We start from the raw sequence: 21,019 nt of genomic DNA, 5'->3' as shown, positions 1-21,019 counted from the left end.
AGGATATTGTACTGTGTGCAGGACTGGGTTCACAGTTACCTTGAAGTCCCCACGGATGCGAACCTTCTTCGGCTCCTCAGGCGTGCTGCTCAATGATTTCTTCATTACAGGAACGATGGGTGTGGCCCACTCGCTCCAGTCCACCTTGGACAGCACACCCGAACGCTCCAGACTCTCCAGTTCTGCTTCAACGGCTGGGCGGATCGTGTACGATACCGGTCTGGCCTTAAAAAATTTTGGGTTTGCGTTATCTTCGATTTTTATCGTTGCCTTTACTCCTTTTAGAGTCCCAAGTCCTTGTTGGAACACCTCTTTCGCGTCAGTTAGAATTTTTGACAGTCGTCCAGGTGTGACGTCATCATCCTTTTTGTCAGTCACAGTTAGCGCCTGAATGGAATGCCAATCCAATTGTATTTTTCGGATCCATTCACGTCCCAATAATGATGGTCATCTTGTAGTATATATAGATACAGTTTCTGTGTTTCTATGCCGTTGTATTTAACTGGCACCCTTATTTTTCCTCTGGGGTAGACTTTTTGCCCCGTGTATGTCTTCAATACAATGGATGTGTCCTTTAAGGGTATGTGTGAGAATAGCCACTCATAGTCTCATCGATTCATGACAGTTAGGGCTGCTCCTGTATCCAATTCCATCTTTACTGGGGACCCTGCTATCATGAGGGTGACCCAAATGGTTCGGTGATCCTCCTTTGCGATCACGTTGTGTAACTTTAGACAACTTAGTCTCCTGCTCCCGGAGTCATTATCACTCTCCTGATCTTCCGAACTACTGTCTGTCATTTTTTTTACTTTCTTGTACTTTTCCTTAGTAGTTCTTGTAGTGTTGGTTTTCTTTCCCGACCTGCAGACTCTTGCTATCTGTCCCATTTTCCCGCATTGCCTGCATACTTTATCCTTAAACCAGCAGTCCTTCTGATCATGGGTTGTTCTGCCGCAGCGATAGCACTTTTCTGCTCCATACGCCATTTCGTTAGCGCTGTATTCTTGTGGTTTCTGTTGTATTTCCGCAGCTCCCCGTGCTGCTGCGTCGTAGGATACTGCCACGCTGAAAGCCTGTTCTAGCGTCAGGTCCTTTTCCGAAAGTAGTCGTTTCTGGGTTCCTTCACTCTGGAGCCCGCAGACAAACTTATCCCGTAAGGTGTCTGCCAGTCCTGCTCCGAACTGGCAGTGCTTCGATAACTTGCGTAGTTCCGTAAGATAGTCAGCATTGTTCTCATCTTTGTGCTGGTTTCTTTTATGGAACTTGAATCTTTCTGCTATCAGCAGCGGTGTAGGGTTTAGGTGTTCCTGTAAGATATTAACAATCTCTTCAAAACTTTTCTCCATTGGTTTAGCTGGGGTAATTAAATTCCGCAATAGGCCGTACGTTCTCGCGCCCATCAAATTTAATAATACCGACGCCTTCTTTCCATTGGCCACCTCATTGGCATTGCAGTACACTTCAATTCTTTCCACATACGTGGTCCAGTCTTCTACCTCGTTGTCGAAAGCAGTGATACTGCCACTCTTCGGCATCTTGGGTGATTTGAAATGGCGCCTCCTGCGCTTTTTCTTCTTCCCCAATGGAATAAAATGGCACCTCCTGTGCTTTTCCTTCTTCCCCAATGGAATAAAATGGTGCCTCCCGCGCTTTTCCTTCCTCCCCTTGCTGCCACGCTGCTCCTAGCATTCTACAGGGTAATGGCGGCGACCCGCGACTTCGGCGCGTCTCACTTTTCCTTCCCGCGTTCTATCCTCTCCACGCTGCCCGGTTCTTGAGCACCGACCGCGCCCTGTGCGCTCCACCATCTCTCTCTCTATCCTCCTCCCGACGACGCTGCACGGCCCTTTTGCGGAGCCGCTCGATCGAGCCCGAGCCCGCCGTAGTCCGGAAGGGTCAGCGCACTACCTGCTACCAGCATGACTTGCTGGAACACCTCAACTGGGGAGCCAGGCCCAGCTCTCCACAGCCTCCCCTGCAACTCTCCGATGGATCCCTGGGCGGTTGCCCGTGGTTGACGCCCGCCGTTCTGACTTCGACCTCCAAGAAGCTTCTCTTCAGGGAAAAGATCCCCGTGAGGTGATGCAGTACTGCAGGCGAGTTCGAACCTGCCCGTCGCCAGTGTAGTGTCCGGGTATCAATAATACTCGGACTGCAGGAGAACAATAAAACAGGTACTTACTGAACAGAGGGTAACTCAAAACTGAAGTACAGAAGCCTGCTAGGGCTTTTTATAGAGGTGTGGTCACTGCCGGTACTGCAGTATAAAATCAGTTCTTCTGTTAAAGGTACATACACAACAGATATCCATTGCAAGTTTCTTTTCATACTTCCTTTTATAGCTCTTACTATCTGTTTTGTGACCCTTTGCTGTTCTTTGTATCTTTCCCATTCGCCAGGATCTGTGCTATTTTTTGCATTTTTGTATGCTTTTTCTTTTAGTTTTATGCTGTCCCTTACCTCTTTAGTCATCCATGGCTGTTTTTTTTTGGCAAGTAGACTTCTTGCCCCTCAGGGGTATAAACTGGTTCTGTACCACATTAAATTATTTTTTAAATATCTCCCACTGATATTCTATCATTTTACCTATTAACAGATTTGCCCAGTTTATTGTGGACAGTCTCTGCCTCATCCCGTTGAAGTCGGCCTTACCTAAATCTAGAATCTTAGTAGCCGTTTCACGTTTCTCCCTTTCAAACATTACATTGAACTCGATCATGTTATAATCGCTATTGGATAAATGTTCATACACAGTTAGGCTGTTAACTAAATCTGGCTCATTACTCATTACTAAATCTAATATGGCATGCCCCCTTGTTGCCTCTAGGACATATTGTTGTAGAAAACTATCCCGGACACACTCAAGAAATCCACTACCTTCCTGACAGGTGCTAGTCTGCTTATCCCAATCTATATGAAAGTTAAAATCAACCATTAAAATCACTCTGCCTTTACAACACGCTTGTCTAATCTCTGCATTTATACAATCTAGCACTTCACAGCTGCTACCAGGGGACCTATACACAACTCCCACTACAGTCTTAAATCTTTCCTATTTCTTAATTCTACCCATAAAGTCTCCACTGCCTGCTTACCTCTCGTTATACCCTCTCTTATCAGTGAAGTGATTTCATCCTTAATCATTAAGGCTACTCCTCCCCCTCTGCCATTTTCCCCCTCTTTCCTGTAGACCTTATAACCTGGTATATTTAGTTCCCAGTTCTGACCATCTTGCAGCCATGTCTCAGTAATGGCTACCACGTCATATCCTCCAATTTGAATGCGCGCCTGCAGTTCATTCAATTTATTCCTTATACTCAGTGCGTTTGTATAAAGAACGCTTATTTGGGCCACACACCCTAGCCTGTCCTTCAGCTTTAATGTTTTACTCACTTGTTTCTTATTTCTCGCTCCTGGTTTAATCACTTTACATCTTTTCATTTTCCCTTTACATGTAGTGCATAAAGCACAATTTCTGACTGTTACTCTACTCTCTTCCCTTTCATTTGTTTTTGAGCTACTATTTGTTTAAAGTGTCAGGTTATATAAAAAGCAAGAGTGCCTATTATTTTTATGTATTGAGGCATGTGAAATAAGGTATATTTTCCTGTGTTACACAGTTTACAAGTCATTCATTTGTCATATGTATATAAAAACCGTTTGGTTCAAAACCTGTGACTTGATTTGGTAAGAGTGTACATCCAGTCTGCTGTTCGATGAGAAGAGAATCACATGGTGGTACATAATGTAACAGAGAGCACTAGATTGCTAGCACTATCCCTGGGTCTCCTTATAATTTACCTGAATATTAGGCAGAAAAAGTGCCCCCTGGATCATAGAGGATGTGAGGTCCACTTTCAGGAGTGAGCCGGAGATGTTGAACCTTAGAAAATATTTAGTGTAAAAACCCCAAACTTTGCTACACCATCAATTAGAAGGCTACACACTAGTTGTTAGTCCGGTTTGCTACAGGATTGGCCTGTAGGACAACATTTCAAATCAGATAATCAGCATATCTCCTTAAAGTAGCAGAATCTATTTGTTATAATTGAAGAAGATTAGTCATTCACAAAGCATGCCACATCTTTGTGTTTATAAGCTGTACCGTGACAATTTGAACAGAAGTGTCAGCCTGAATTGGATTCTGGGAGTTGTAGTCCACCAGAATGCCATGTACAGAATGAGACTGGTGCATTCTGCGGATTCTAGTACAGAAAGTGGCATGCAAAGAGTTTTGACAAAGGGTCTATAGCCGCAATGTCAACTTGTCTGTTTTCTCCACAGATGCTGTCTGAGCTCCTGAGTGTTTCTTGCGTTTTATATTTTTAGTTCACATTTCCTGCATCTTCAGTATGTTGCCTTTTGTGCAAAGAGTGGTAATGACACGTGGGGCTTACAATTAGGAAGCTGTACAATGCTCTGTGAGTGACCAGTCTTCTTGTCTGCTGCTTTAAAGATATATCCTGATTATCAGATTGGGTAAACAAAAAAAAATGCTTTACATTCAAGCACTGCAGTAAATTGGACTGACAACCAGCGTTTAACTAACCTCATATCAGAGAAGATGATTCAAGCTCTGAAAACATAGAAACATCCCACCATCAGGGCCTAGAAAGGGGACAGCCCTGAGGGGACAAATGTTGTTGCAGAGATTTCAAACATAGAAAAGGAAATTCTATTAGTTGTTGTTTCCATATCTTTGCACTCGTCCCTTGGAGAGAATAGTGTGATGTAGTGGAATGATTTGCAGGCTAATTAACAGTCTGCTGGACCACAACGTGACTGTTCCTTCCATAGCCATAACCATCTTTATACCAGCCAATAGGATGGTTATTCCTGTGGGGTGGGAGGGTTTCATGGGCTCCCACAAACCCATAGGATGAGGTGGGGGCACCCACACCCACTGCTTGGGCTTATCCTGCTAGATGTCAACCCAGAATTTACAACCAGGTCTCTGGTAACTGTATTGATAAGTTTAATTAATTACTTAATTCTTATCTGTTTATTATGTTTGACATCTTATTTTTAGGACTACAGTACATCCTTAAGTTACCAGCTTAAGCTACCATAAAGCAAAATGACAGATGAGAGCATTTTCAAATAATATTCTGAGAAATATCATTGCTTTGCCTTCTCCTCCCTGCTGGCTGTTATGGGAGCTGTTTGCTAACTCTTCATTGCTGGTTTGCCGACCTACTTGTTGCTTGTCAATTGATAGATTTTCTACCTGCTTGCTTACCTGTACAGAATTATTTCAGGCCACCAATCAAGAGTGATTTGTTATGATTTGTTGCTGCAAACAGTTGATATGATATTTGAACAATCAAGCAAGTGTGACAGGCAATCGGACATATACTTTACATATAAGACATTTTGAAGTGTGTTAAATGTATACTGGTGCAAGACTTTGATATTAATTTATAAAAGATACACTAATAAATTATTCAGTTAAATGTATTTAGTTTATTAGCACATTATTTACTCTAGATAACTTCCTTTCTCCCAGCTTCAGAATGCTCACCAAACCCCTGTGGAGATACTGCAACATGTGTGCCCATATTTAAAGGCTATCTTTGTGAATGCAACTTTGATTTTTACTACCCGTATAATGAAACAAATGGTACCTGCAAAGAAGGTAAGGGTAAAAAACATTGTTCTTAGAATGCTGCAAACTACTCATATTGTTTGTGAAGAATTGTAGTATAAGGTGTATTCTAAGTAAAATAACATTCAGAATTCTCATTTTATTTTGAGTATTTCTCTGAAAAAGTAAAACATAAATATAAGAATGTATTTAATTTCTACTATTTAATAGAGGGGTGTTGTTTTCTCTGACTGAAAGTACGGAATACTTTGAGAGAAGTGACATTATGTGTTGATGTTGACTTCATATTTTCTTCTAAAATATATAGGCCCTGAATTTGCGGTTGGAGGCTTCCCGTGAGGAAATGCCTCCGATCCACAAATAAAATGTCCACATACCTGGTGGTCCGGGAGGTACGGAGACTTGCGGTCCTGGGCCTCTCCGGGTACCCGCGGGTAGAGGCCCACGTATCTCAGGGGCACAGGTGGGCCGGTCCAACCAAAAAAAGGGAATTCCCATTCATGCTTACGGGGATTCCGTACATACTGAAACCCCATAAGCATGAATGGGAATACCCCAAAAAATACATTTATACATCAAATACATTTTAAAAAACCACTACAGGAAACTTTGAGTTATCTGGAGGCGAACCACCCGGCAAGCTCGAGCCACCAGCAAAAATCAGGAGCCGTTTTTTACTCTTTTCGTTTCTTTACTTTGCTTTTTTTTCCCAGTCAAGCACTGCAAGGTCTGTAGCTATAGCAACAGCTTCAGCTACAGATGCTTGCAGCTGCTCCCGACGGCAGGGGAGCACGGTGGCATAGTGGTTAGCACTGTTGCCTCACAGCGCCAGGGACCCGGGTTCGAATCCGGCCTCGGGTGACTGTCTGTGTGGAGTTTGCACATTCTCCCCGTGTTTGCGTGGGTTTCCTCCGGGTGCTCCGGTTTCCTCCCACAGTCCAAAGATGTGCGGGTTAGGTTGATTGGCTATGATAAATTGACCCTTAGTGTTAGGGGGATTAAATACGTGGGGTTACGGGGACAGGGTGGGATATGTGTTGGTGTAGGGGTTACGGGGATCGGGTGGGATATGTGTCGGTGCAGGCTCGATGGGCCGAAATGGCCTCTATCTGCACTGTGGGGTTTCTGTGGTTTCTGTGGACTGTTTAGAAGCTGTTGCTAAGCAACAGTGTTTGTTGTCAGATACGGAGATAAAAATCTCCGTATCTTTCAACATTAACTCTGGAGTGTCCGGCAGTTTTGAGGGAACGGCAGCAGCTCGGTCCCGTTGGTGCCGGATAGCAGAAAGTTTCCTGTACATATTTAAAATTGATTAAAATGCCATTTAATTAAATATTTAAAACAAAAATTAATTTTTTGATAATTAAATTTAAATGTTTTAATTGGGCTAAAAACAAACCTCCCTTATTGCATAGGTTTTGTTAATGTATAAATGATTGCTAAAAATTTATTTTTTGGGTTTTTTAAACTCTTACGCTGGTAAAAGCATTACTTACGCTTTTACCAGGCGTAAGAATTTCACAGGCATTCGCTGGACAGAAGAGCCCAACTCTCCGCCTGTGAATGCACTTTTCCCGGGGATGCATTGGATCTGACAGATTGCAAGTTGCGGGTTTTCACGCATGCGCTTCGCGCGCGAAAATCAGGAACTTGCACAGCCCTTACAGGCGTTTACACACCTCATACGTGCTTGTAGGGGCCGCAAATTACGGGTCATTATCTTCTTCTTCTTCTTAGGCAGTCCCTCAGAACTGAGGATGACTTGCTTCCACACTAAAATTGAGTTCTAAAGTGACTGATGAGTCCAATGCGGGACCTACAGTCTCTGTCACAGGAGGGGCAGACGGTGGTTGAAGGGACGGGTGGGTGGGGTGCTTGGGTTGACGTGCGCTCCTTGCGCTGCCTGCGCTTGGCTTCTGCTTGCCCCCGGCGAAGAGACTCGAGGTGTTCGGTGCCTTCCCAGATGCTTCTCCTCCACTTTGTGCGGTCTTGGGCCAAGGATTCCCAGGTGTCAGTGGGGATGTTGCACTTTTTCAAGGAGGCTTTGAGGGTGTCCTTGAAGCATTTCCTCTGCCCACCTGGGGCTCTCTTGCCGTGTCGGAGCTCTGAGTAGAGCGCTTGATTTGGGAGTCTCGTATCGGGCATGCGGACGATGTGACCCATCCATCGGAGCTGATTGAGCGTGGTCAAAGCTTCGATGCTGGGGATGTTGGCCTGAGCGAGAACACTGACGTTGGTGCGCCTATCCTGCCAATGGATTTGCAGGATCTTGCGGAGGCAGCGTTGGTGGTACCTCTCCAGTGCTTTGAGGTGTCTGCTGTACATGGTCCATGTCTCTGAAGCATACAGGAGGGCGGGTATCACTACTGCTCTGTCGACCATGAGCTTGGTTCTGGGATTGAGGTCCTGGTCTTCAAACACTCTCTTCCTCAGGCGACGGAAGGCTGCACTGGCACACTGAAGGGGGTGTTGGACTGAATACTAACAATGAATATTAACAATGGTACAGGTTTAAATAGAGGGAGCAAATAACTAAAAATGAAAAATATAAAAACAGGTAAAGAATGAAACAAAATTAAAGCACAGAAACAATGGAAGGATATTGATAACCCCAATATTACACTTGTATAGGTGTAAAAATTCATAACTCATTAGCACCTGAAGTGAAAAGAGCTGCTATGGTGCAATGCTAGCAGTGTAGGGGGATGTTGCAGTAATGACACGTTGTTTTGTCTATTCCTTCACATATCAGCTGGGGAAATGTAATTTATTTCCTGAGGTATGTAATGAATATTTTTGGTATGTAAATTGAATTGAACAGCAACTGCAACAATAATTTGCATTTAAATAATGGGGATTAAATTCGATACCGCTGAAAAACGGTCTCGAGCATATCGCGCAGGCAGCACATCAACTTCATTATATGCCAATTATAATGATTACAGCGCACAGCCTAGCGCTGCTAACTGGCTGTGTGCTCAGCAGGGGACCGAAGTTCCAGCTGTTCGAGTGAGGCTAGCTTTAGCGTGCGCCTGTTAAAGGCAGTCTGCACCTTTTTTTTATTCATTCATGGGATGTGGGCATCGCTGGCAAGGCCAGCATTTATTGCCCATCCCTAGTTGCCCTTGAGAAGGTGGTGGTGAGCCGCCTTCTTGAACCGCTGCAGTCCGTGTGGTGAAGGTACTCCCACAGTGTTGTTAGGGAGGGAGTTCCAGGATTTTGACCCAGCGACGATGAAGGAACGGCGATATATTTCCAAGTTAGGATGGTGTGTGATTTGGAGGGGTACTTGGAGGTGGTGGTGTTCCCATGCATCTGCTGCCCTTGTCTTTCTAGGTTGTTGAGATCGCGGGTTTTGGAGGTGCTGTTGAAGATGCCTTGACGAGTTGTTACATTGCATCTTGTAGATGGTACACACTGTAGCTACAGTGCGCCGGTGGTGGAGGAAGTGAATGTTTTAAGATGGTGGATGGGGTGCCAATCAAGTGGGCTGCTTTGTCCTGGATGGTGTCGAGCTTCTTGAGTGTTGCTGGAGCTGCACTCATCCAGGTCAGTGGAGAGTATTCTATTGCACTCCTCTGATCCAGCCTCTGACCTGCTCTTGTAGCCACAGTATTTATGTTGCTGGTCCAGTTAAGCCTCTGATCAATGATGATCCCCAGGATGTTGATGATGAGGAATTTGACAATGGTAATGCCATTGAATGTCAAGGGGTGCTTGTAGTGTATGTACCTTTAAGGGGGAGAACTACTTTTTACAGTTCCTGTATCCTGCAGTACCGGCAGTGACCACACCTGTCTATAAACCCTGAGTAGTGCTCTGTACAGTCAGTTGCAGTCTGAACCTCATTCAGTAAACACCTGTTGATCGCTCCCTGCAGTCTTTGTCTGATTATTGAAGGACACCACATTAAAATACCCGGATCTAACATTGGCGACGAGAAGATTCGAACCTAGCTGCAACTCTGCATCACCTCCCAGGGATTCGCTCCTGGAGAACAGTGGAAGGACGTCGAGTCCAGAAGCACGGGCATCACAGGGGAGGCTGTCGAGAGCCAGGCTTGGCCTTCCAGCCACGGTGGTCCAGCGAAACGGGCTGGCAACAGGTACTACGCAGACCCTTCTGGGACAGCTGCGGCTAGAGCCGACCGACCGGCACAGAAAGGGCCGAGCAGCGTCGATGGGGGAGAGAGAGAGGGCAGAGCGCATGGGGCGCAGCCGGTGTTCAAGGGCCGAGCAGCGTCAACGAGAGAGAGCAGAGCGCAGCCGGTGTTCAGGGGCTGAGCAGCGTCAACAGGGGAGAGAGGCGCGCAGGAAAACGCGCGGCGCTGCCATTGCCACGAGGACTGCAGGGAGCGGCATTGGCAGCAGTGCAGGAGCAGCGCACGAAACCCACAGGGCATCGCCATTTGCCAGGAGGACCGCCGAGAGCGGCGTTGGCAGCAGCACGGGAGACGTCATTTTAAGCCGCTGCGGGGAAGAAAGGAAAGCGCGGGAGATGCCATTTTAAGCCGCAGTGGGGAAGAAAGGAAAGCGCGGGAGACGCCATTTTAAGCCAGTCTAACCACACCCAAAAATGCCGAAGAGTGGCAGTATCACAGCGTTTGACAATGAAGTCGAAGATTGGACGACATATGTCGAACGCATAGAAGTATACTGCAAGGCGAATGAAGTGCCAGATGACAAGAAAGCGCTGGTATTGTTGAATTCAATGGGTGCAAAAACGTATGGCTTACTACGAAACCTAGTAACCCCAGAGAAGCCAGGAGAAAAGGGTTTTGAAAACAGTGTCAATCCTACAGGACCACTTAAACCCCACACCGCTGCTGATAGCAGAAAGATTTAAGTTTCACAAAAGGAACCAGCATAAAGATGAAAGTAATGCTGAGTATTTAACGGAACTGCGCAAGCTATCGAAACACTGCCAGTTTGGAACGGGACTAGCAGATACTTTAAGGGACAAGTTTGTGTGTGGACTTCAAAGTGAAGGAACCCAGAAACGGCTTCTATCAGAAAAGGATCTTACGCTGGACAAGGCTTTCAGCATGGCAGTATCACATGAAGCAGCCGCACGGGGCGCTGCAGAGATACAACGGAGACCGCAAGAATATGGCACAAATGAAATGTCATATGGAACAGTGAAGTGCTATCGCTGCGGCAGAACAACACACGACCATAATGATTGCTGGTTCAAGGACAAAGTGTGCAGACAGTGTGGAAAAGTAGGACACATAGCAAGAGTCTGCAGGTCGGGAAAGAAAACCAGCAGCAAGAAATCTCCACAGGAGAAGTACAAGAAGGTACATAAGGTGACGGAGAGTAGTTCAGACGAACAGAAGAGTGATACAGACTCCGGAAGCAAGGAGCTGGGTTGTCTGAAACTACATAATGTGATCAAAACGGAGGATCACCAAACTATCTGGGTCACGCTCAAGATAGCAGGAGTCCAAGTGAAAATGGAATTGGACACAGGATTAGCCCTAACAGTCATAAACCGAAGGGACTACAAGCAGCTATTCTCACATACACCCTTGAGAGATACAAAGATTGTCTTGAAGACGTACACGGGGCAAAAAGTCTACCCCAAAGGAAAAATAAGGGTGAACGTTATATATAACGGCAAGGAAACACCAAAAATGGACTTATATGTAGTGCCAGATGGAGGGCCACCACTACTAGGACGTAAATGGATCCGGAAGACACAGCTAGATTGGCATTCCATACAAGCACTGACTGTAGATGCCAAAAAGGATGACGACGTCACACCTGGACGACTGTCAAAAATGCTAACTGACGCACAAGAAGTGTTCCAGCAGGGACTCGGAACACTAAAAGGCATAACAGCGACGATCAAAATAGAGGAAAATGCAAGCCCAAAGTTTTTTAAGGCCAGACCGGTACCTTATGCGATCCGCCCAGCCGTCGAAGCAGAGCTGGAAGGTTTGGAACGTTCAGGAGTACTGTCCAAAGTGGACTGGAGCGAGTGGGCTACACCCATCGTTCCTGTAATGAAGAGGTCGTTGAGTAATATGCCTGGGGAACCAACGAAGTTTCGCATCTGTGGGGATTTTAAGGTGACAGTGAACCCAGTCCTTCACACTGTACAATATCCGCTTCCGCGGATTGAAGATATTTTCGCCTCGCTATCTGGAGGGAAACGCTTCACTAAGATTGATCTGGCCCAGGCGTACATGCAAATGGAGGTAGAAGAAGCCTCGAAACAGTACCTCACGACCAACACTCATAAAGGTCACTACCAATACAACCGGCTGGTGTTCGGGGTAGCATCAGCTCCGGCTATTTGACAAAGGGCAATGGAACAAGTCCTGCAAGGGATTCCAGGGACCCAGTGTTATTTGGACGACATCCTGGTCACGGGCGAAAATGACAGTGATCACCTCGCCAACCTGGAGCAGGTGCTCACTAGATTGAAGGAATATGGGCTCCGAGCTAATCGCCACAAATGCGAGTTTTTCCAGGAGCAGATCTCGTATTGTGGCCACGTTATTGATAAAGAGGGGTTACATAAGTCCCCTGAAAAGATTGAGGCAGTAGTCAAGGCTCCAACACCGGAAAATGTGTCACAACTGAGGTCGTTCCTCGGGCTGGTGAACTACTACCATAAGTTCTTGCCGAATTTGTCTACCGTACTACACCCACTGAACACCCTACTGCAAACGGGGGTACCATGGAAGTGGAGTGACGAATGTAAACGAGCTTTCCAGAAGAGCAAAGCATTGATCACATCGAAAGAGGTGTTGGCTCATTTCAACCCAGCACTACCAATTCGGTTGGCGTGTGATGCATCACCCTATGGCATTGGAGCGGTGCTGTCACACAAATTCCCGGACGGCTCGGAGAGGGCAATAGCCTTTGCGTCTCGGTCACTCACCTCAGCCGAGCGTAACTACGCCCAGATTGACAGGGAGACCCTCAGCCTAGTGTGGGGAGTGAAAAAGTTCAATCACTATCTGCACGGGCAGAAGTTCACCTTGCTGATTGACCACCAACCACTTGTCTCCATCTTTAATCCAAAGAAGGGCGTTCCGGTGGTGACTGTTCAACGGCTACAAAGATGGTCCCTTTTTCTAGGGGCGCACCAATATGATATCGAGTATAAGGGCACGAAACAGCATGGAAACGCTGATGGGTTATCACGCCTGCCACTGCCTACTGTGGAGGAAGCACCAGCAGTGGATCCTGTCAAAATATTTCATTCGACTATAATTGAAAGCATGCCAGTAACTAACGCTGGTATAGAGAAGGAGACCCGAAATGACCCGACACTGTCTCGGGTATATGATTTGACGGTGAAGGGATGGCCAGCACATGGCGGCTCACTGTTGCCAGCATTCTCATCCAGAAGAGAACAGCTGTCAGTATGTCAGGGAACCTTGATGTGTGGATCCGGAGTGGTAATTCCACCCAAGTTAAGGGATAGAGTGCTCAATGAGCTTCACGAAGGTCATCTGGGAGGGGGGAAAATGAAAAGCCTTGCTAGGGCTTATGTGTGGTGGCCGGGGATTGATCAGCAAATCGAGGACCTGACAAAGAGCTGCTCAGGATGCCAGAAGGTCCAAAATGCACCACCACATGCCCCTCTACACCCATGGGAGTGGCCCACATCTCCATGGCAACGGGTGCATATTGATTTTGCTGGTCCATTCATGGACTCAATGTTTTTAATAGCCGTGGATGCGCACTCGAAATGGCCTGAGGTGATCAAAATTTCCTCCACCACCACGGAGAAAACTATTACAGTCCTACGGACCATTTTTGCCAGGAACGGCTTGCCAGAGCAGATTTGCTCTGATAACGGACCACAGTTTGTGTCCGAAGAGTTTCGAAGATTTATGAAAAGGAATGGGGTAAGGCATTACACATCCGCCCCGTATCATCCAGCCACAAATGGATTGGCTGAGAGGTTCGTACAAACCTTTAAAAAAGCAGTAAAGGCCATGTGCGATGACGACATTTAACTGCAGCATAAGGTGGACAATTTCCTGTTAGCCTACAGAAATGCGACACATGCAGTCACCAACCAGGCCCCGGCCATGATGTTCTTTAACCGAAGGTTGAGATCTCGTCTGGATTTGCTCAGACCAAATGTACGAAGAGATGTTGAGAATAAGCAATTCCAGCACATCAATGAGAAGCCGACAAGGAGCTTCAATGAAGGGCAACCAGTCTTGGCCCGCGACTACCGAACAGAGAAATGGCAACCAGGAACGATATGCACACGGCAGGGGCCACTAATGTACACAGTGGATGTTGGGGAGAACATTGTGAGATGCCATGCTGACCAGATCCTAGAGTCACAGGAACGAGTCAACCCCATGTCTCGGCCATACGTACCTGGTGAGGAACCCAACGTACATGTCGCATCTACCTCAGAAGCAATAGCATTGGAAGCTGATGAATCAACTGACGACAGGGTGTTAGAATCGCCTCCGCACCAAGAGCGAGACACTCGGGGAAGGCGTTCTCCAGAAAGAATCAGGAAGCCTCCCCAAAGACTGAATTTATAAATGGACTATTGCCAGTTAATGTTGCATGTTAAAAGTGTTAATTGTAATTAGTTTGATATTTAATTGTTAAATGAGTGTTATGGTACTGTTAATCTAAAAGGGGAGGAATTGTAGTGTATGTACCTTTAAGGGGGAGAACTACTTTTTACAGCTCCTGTATCCTGTAGTACCGGCAGTGACCACACCTGTATATAAACCCTGAGTAGTGCTCTGTACAGTCAGTTGCAGTTTGAACCTCATTCAGTAAACACCTGTTGATCGTTCCCTGCAGTCTTTGTCTGATTATTGAAGGATACCACATTAAAATACCCGGATCTAACAGTGCTGGTTAGATTTTCCCTTGTTGAGGATAGTCATTGCTTAGCACATATGTGGCGCAAATGTTACTTGCCACATATTAGCACAAGCCTGAATGTTGTCCAGGTCTTGCTGCATGCGAGCACTGACTGTTTCATTATCTGAGGAGTTGCGAATGGAACTGAACACTGTGCAATCATCAGCGAACATCCCCACTTCTGACCTTATGATGAAACATAGAAGATAGGAGCAGGAGTAGGCCATTCGGCCCCTCGAGCCTGCTCTGCCATTCAATGCGATCATGGCTGATCATCCAAATTCAGTACCCTGTCCCTGCTTTCTCCCCATATCCCTTGATCCCTTTAGCCTTAAGAAATATATCCAACTCCTTCTTGAACATATTTAATGAATTGGCCTCTACTACCTTCTGTGGTAGAGAATTCCACAGGTTCACCACTCTCTGGGTGAAGAAATTCCTCCTCATCTCTATCCTAAATGGCTTACCCCTTATCCTTAGACTGTGACCCCTGATTCTGGACTCCCCGACCATCGGGAACATCCTTCCTGCATCTAGTCTGCCTAGTCCTGTTAGAATTTTATAAGTTTCAATGAGATCCCCTCTCATTCTTCTAAACTCCAGCGAGTACAAGCCCAATCGACCCAATCTCTCCTCATACGTCATTCCTACCATCCCAGGTATCAGCCTGGTGAATCTTCACTGCACTCCTTCCATGGCAAGAATATCCTTCCTCAGATAAGGTGACCAAAACTGCACACAATACTCAAGATGTGGTCTCACCAAGGCCCTGTACAACAGCAGCAAGACAGCCTTGTTCCTGTGCTCAAACCCTCTCACTACGAAGGCCATACCATTTGCCTTCTTAACCACCTGCTGCATCTGCATGCTTACCTTCAGCGACTGGTGCACAAGGACGCCCAGGTCTCGTTGCACTTCCCCTTCTCCCAATCTATTGCCATTCAGATTATAATCTGCCTTCTTGTTTTTGACACCAAAGTGGATAACCTCGCATTTATCCACGTTATATTGCATCTGCCATGCTTCTGCCCAATCACCCAACCTGTCCAAATCATACTGGAGTTTCTTGGCATCCTCCTCACAGCACACATGCCCACCCAGCTTTGTGTCGTCCGAGTATTTATACTCCTTGGACGGCGCCACCAGCTGGCTGTCCAGTGTTATTTCATAGGTAATTTGTCGACGATGAGATTTATGACATTCTTCCTGCCTAAAAGATTTGGAAATCCGACGACTTCCTCTTAACGGATTAGGCGGACCACGAATAGCCGCAGTCTTTTAGATTTTTGTTTATGGCCAGAAGGCACGTCTCCCCGGACCGTGTCTTGGCCCCTGGGCCGTTTGATCCGTGCCGCTGGATTGACAGGGCCTGTGTTGCTCTGATCAACCCGAGGGAGGCTGGGGAAATCGTGACTCCGGGTGCAGGTCACCACAGGCGCAGAACTGGCTTCGTCCCGTTGGTTAGTGTAGGAATTAATAACGGGGACGGGGTTATTGCCTCTGGCCAGTCAGAAGCCTCTGAGCTGCTCCAGAGCCCCGTGCGGTTTCGAAGCGCTCCCCTTTCCTGGTTCTGACCGCCGGACTTATTCAGTAGCGATGTAGACAGAAACGAGACTCGTGGTTGGGTGCAAAACAGACCAGTATTTATTGAAACAAAAAAAAGAAACAACTTAAACGAATGAATACAACACACCTGTACTCGATACAGCACTTTTACTTAACACAGTACACTTCTTGTCCACTACAGCACTCTTTTGCTTAGTGCAACACTCTTTTACTTAAATACAGCACCTTTAATACAGTACACTCTTACTTAAATATAGCACTTTTAACTAGTGCAGCACTTTACTTCTCACAGCACACTTAGTGTCTACTACAGCACTCTTTTGCTTAGTAGAACACTCTTACTTAATAGGAGAGGAGAGAACGGACACAACGAGGGAAAATTGACTAAAATTACAATTTAACAAAATCCCCCTTAATTCCCACCCCTAAATATCTATCTAAACCTGTCAGAAGAGACCGTAGGGACTGTAAAAATGACTCAATCACTGCAGGAGGGATGTCTGGCCCTGCCTTATGGGCTGGGGCTGTGGGATCCTTTCCTTTGCTATCCTTCCAGGGATTCTTACAGTCTTTTCTCCAATGACCGTCTTTCCCACACCCATAGCAATTTAACCTAGCCTGGGAGGGATGGTTCCCCTCCTGGTGCCACTCTTTCTTACTCTGGCTCCCAGGTTTAACCTCATGGACTTTTCCCTTGGGTTGGGGAGCCTCGATACCCCTCATGTTTCTGAAGGCTACTGTGAGCCGGCGGATCACTGCTTCTTCGGTGGTCTGGGGGTTTCGGGGGTCAAACCAAGCCACGACCTGGGCTTGGATCTGGGGTAGGCTGTTTGTCATGAGACACCGGAGCCAGTGAATCAATTGGATTGGGTCCAGTGCTGCCCACCCTGGCATTCCCGGGCATGCGCTCCGGTAGACTGGCCACAGCCTGTCTGCGAATGCCTGCGGGGACTCCCCTGGGAGCTGCACCATTCTTTCTACCCGGGCGAACGGGCTACCATCATTGAGTCCCATGGCCTCCAATACCTCATTCTTGAGACCCTCATAATCCCTCTGCCCCCTTTTGCACTCGCCAGATAGGGCCTGGAGGAGATCACCTGCCAGGGAGAACAGCAGCATTTTTGCTTGCTCTGCGTCATCGCAGTCATTTACACAAGCTGCCTGCTCTATCTCCCTGAAGTGTTGAGAGGGGTCTCCCTTTTTAGTGAGCTTGGGGATGTGGCTAACCATGTCCCTGAGCTGGTGGGTGCCATACAGCACCACAAACTGATTCTGGATGGCCCCTGGGTCATCTTCATCAACGGGCGGACCGTATCTCCATTGTCGGAGGGGTACACTGGTCCTGGTCCCGGCCTATCTAGCGGGGCCTGCTGTGCTTCCTCTACCACCTCATCCTCCACCCCCCTTTGCTGCCAGAGCTCCTGAAAGCTCGGAGCCATGGGTGGCGGTCGTGGGACCTCTGATTCCCTGACCAGCCTTTTCCTGGGTGTTGCCAGTGGGACGGTTTTACTTGGGTTGCCGGTAAAATTCGACTGACCTGCCTTCGGGCTGATCAGACATATCATCCCCTTTGCCCTTTTTAAAGCCATATTCAAGCTTTCTATCTCTTCCCTACAGGGGCCATGATCTGCTCCCTCGAACCCTTGCTCGCAGGCCAGCTTATATGCTGCCTTTACCTCCCTAACCTTTTCCTCCGGCTCTTTTATTTCTTGTATGAGGTGAGCATTCTCCTCCCGCACCCTCATCTCATTGCTCTTGGCCTCTGCAACTAGGCACTTCAGGTACTCTGATTCGTGCCTCGTGTGGCTTTTGCCCTCACTAAACTGGACCACCAGGCGCTCCATCTTAGCCTGGTATTCTTCAACCTCCCTTTCCCTATCCCAACTCTCTGCTCTGGCTTCCCTAAGCCTGCAGTTAACTTCCCCAAGCCTGTGGGCACCTAACCACAAACAAACTAGTGGGATAAAAAGAAACCCAATAACTGCTGCTCTCTCCAGACCCAAACCACCGTCTGCTACATCACACACCGTTGCCGACGGTCCTGCCGCGGTCGCCAATTTGTAGGAATTAATAACGGGGATGGGGTTATTGTCTCTGGCCAGTCAGAAGCCTCTGAGCTGCTCCAGAGCCCCGTGCAGTTTCGAAGCGCACCCCTTTCCTGGTACTGACCGCCGGACTTATTCAGTAGCGATGTAGACAGAAATGAGACTTGTGGTTGGGTGCAAAACAGACCAGTATTTATTGAAACAAAAAAAAGAAACAACTTAAAATAATGAATACAACACACCTGTGCTCGATACAGCACTTTTACTTAACACAGTACACTTCTTGTCCACTACAGCACTCTTTTGCTTAGTGCAACACTCTTTTACTTAAATACAGCACTTTTAATACAGTACACTCTTACTTAAATACAGCACTTTTAACTAGTGCAGCACTTTACTTCTCACAGCACACTTAGTGTCTACTACAGCACTCTTTTGCTTAGTAGAACACTCTTACTTAATAGGGGAGGAGAGAACAGACACAATGAGGGAAAATTGACTAAAATCACAATTGAACAAAATCCCCCTTAATTCCCACTCCTAAATACCTATCTAACTTGCCTTGTGATAGGCCAGAAAAACTATGCTCACCAGTGAAATGCCTGCTCCGTGCCTCTGCGGTCTTAGATTCTTCACCACCCTGAAATGGAGACACCCCAGTGTTTAAAAGTAACTGCTGGTATTCCACTCCCTTGGGTGGGCTCCTGAATTGTAGGTAGGGCATGGAGGCGAGGCTGCAGAGAGAGAGAGCGATGGCTTCCTGAGAAGCTATCTTGTACCCCATTTGGAGCCGAAATCTTCCCGCCCAAATCCAGATGTATCTGGGCTATACAAAAGGGAATCGATCTGTCCCATTCATTGTGATGGGTTTTGGATGAATTACCCATTTCCCTTGTGATGGGTTTTTGAATGTATCCCCATTCATTGTGATGGGTTGAATAAAGCTGTCTCCGTTTGAAGAAAACATGTCTATTTCCTTAATTGCTGAGTAAACAGCCCTTGGATGTTAGTGTAAACAATCTGATTGTCCTGTGGTCATGCCCAACCGCAATTGATTGGCAGTCTCAAGTGCTTAATCTCTTAAGTCAATATTGTAAAGCGTTCGTGTAAACAACGTTCCTTTGTTCATGCTGACAGTCTCAAGCACTTAATCTTTTGAGTCAACATTGTAGCAGTTTCCCAAACCGCATTTGATTGACAGTTTAAATACCTTATTACTTCAGGGGCTGGTTTAAAAAAAAAATCCTTTGTCAGCCATCTTTGATTTTCCTTTTCGCAGCACACAGGCTGTGTTGTGTCTTCTGCCACGAGGTCGGACAGCCCTCTTTGATTATCCTTTTCACAGACACACAGGCTGTCTTTTCTTCTGCCACGAGGTCTGGCGGCCATTTTTGATCCCTGGATTTTTAAAGGTGTACTCTACCCAGGTATTCTTTAATCAAAAATAAATCTTTGGAGCTGTAGAAAATTTCAAAATTATTGCAAAATCCTACAATAGCCGGAGATTGACCAGCGTCCTGGCCCGGGGTGGCCATCCCATGGGGAGCGCTCAGCTCCCCGAACGGATCCAGCGGGGCAGCCGTCAGATCCCTCGATGTCGCAGGTAGGGCGTCATCCTCGGGGGGGCGCAGAGAGTCGGCCTCATCCCCGTGGGTCCCTCCATCAGTCGGGTCCGTGGAACCGGCCGGACAGGGAGCCAGGTCCCGGAGTGAGACGGTGGACCCCTGGCCATCCAGGTACCGCATGTGGGCATACGTGGGGTTGACGTCTGTAAGTTCTACCTCATCGACTAGAGGATCGGATTTTGACGATCGGACAAATCTTTGGAGCAGCACGGGGCCAGGAGCTGCCAACCATGACGGTAGAGACGTCCCATGGGTGGAGCGACGCTGGAAGCTGAAGAATTGCTTGTGAGGTGTGATATTGGTAGAAGTAGAAAGGAGAGACCTGATGGAATGCAACGCGTCAGGGAGCATAGTTTCCCACTGCTGGTCTGGTAGGTTGCGTGACCTCAGCACAAGATGAACAGCGTTCCAAATGATAGCGTTGTATCTCTCAACCTGTCCATTACCGATGGGATGGTACGGTGTCGTTTTACTTGTGGCAATTCCCTGTTGGGAGAGATGACTTTTGAGTTCGCTTGACATGAAGGAGGGACCCCGATCAGAGTGGATGAAATTGGCCGTACCGCAAAGGGAAAAGACTTGATCAAGGCATTTGATCACTGTGGAAGTAAGCATATTGGGACAGGGGAAAGCAAAGGGAAAGCGTGAATATTCGTCCACCATAGTAAGTAAGTAGGTGTTCCGCGTTGAGGAAGGCAATGGCCCTTTAATGTCAATGCTGAGTCGCTGCATAGGCTGCATAGCGTGTATGAGCGAGCCATCCGATGGACGGAAGAATTGCGGTTTTAACTCCGCACAAATTTTACAGGAGGAGCACGTTCTTTTCACATCTTCCGTAGAAAATGGAAGATTTTTAGATTGCACAAAGTGCAACATATGGGTAACGCCAGGACGGCATAAGTCAGTATGAAGATCCGCCAGAGTCGAAGTTGACATAGAAGAGCAGAATGCCCGCGTGAGGGTATCCGGGGCCACATTCTCTTTGCTGGGTCTATAATGTATGGTGTATCCAAAGGCAGCCAATTCCATCCTCCAGAGTTGTATTTTGTTATTCTTGATCTTAGTGCGTTTCCGGTTACCAGCATAAAGGCCACGGAGCGCTGATCGGTTATAAGTGTGAAATGGCGATGAGCGAGAAAATGACTCCATTTACGTACCGCTTCGATGATGGCTGTAGCCTCCTTCTCGACAGGAGGATAATGGAGCTCGCTACCCTGCAAAGTTCTGGATAGAAATGCAACGGGTCGACCACCTTGATTCAAGGTAGCAGAGATCGCCACCTCCGATGCATCACACTCGACCACGAAAGGAACGAAG

The 21,019-nt window shown here is 47.0% G+C and overlaps 1 protein-coding gene across 3 annotated transcripts in view; it reads left to right on the top strand.

The window, feature by feature from the left end:
* LOC147120494 (mucin-13-like) overlaps positions 1 to 21,019 on the top strand; it is a 170,608-nt gene that overhangs the window by 71,757 nt on the left and 77,832 nt on the right. For all 3 annotated transcript variants that reach the window (XM_085986498.1, XM_085986500.1, XM_085986499.1), the window contains exon 16: positions 5,507 to 5,635. In XM_085986498.1, coding sequence (XP_085842624.1) covers positions 5,507 to 5,635 — 129 coding nt within the window. The remainder of the gene's footprint in view (positions 1 to 5,506; positions 5,636 to 21,019) is intronic.

Source organism: Somniosus microcephalus, chromosome 4 (assembly GCF_052327205.1).
Source record: "Somniosus microcephalus isolate GS21.2 chromosome 4, FLI_Smic_1.0, whole genome shotgun sequence".
NCBI classification, from domain to species: domain Eukaryota; kingdom Metazoa; phylum Chordata; class Chondrichthyes; order Squaliformes; family Somniosidae; genus Somniosus; species Somniosus microcephalus.
Note: the sequence above shows the minus strand (reverse complement) of the source record. Positions and strands in the feature narration are given on the sequence as shown.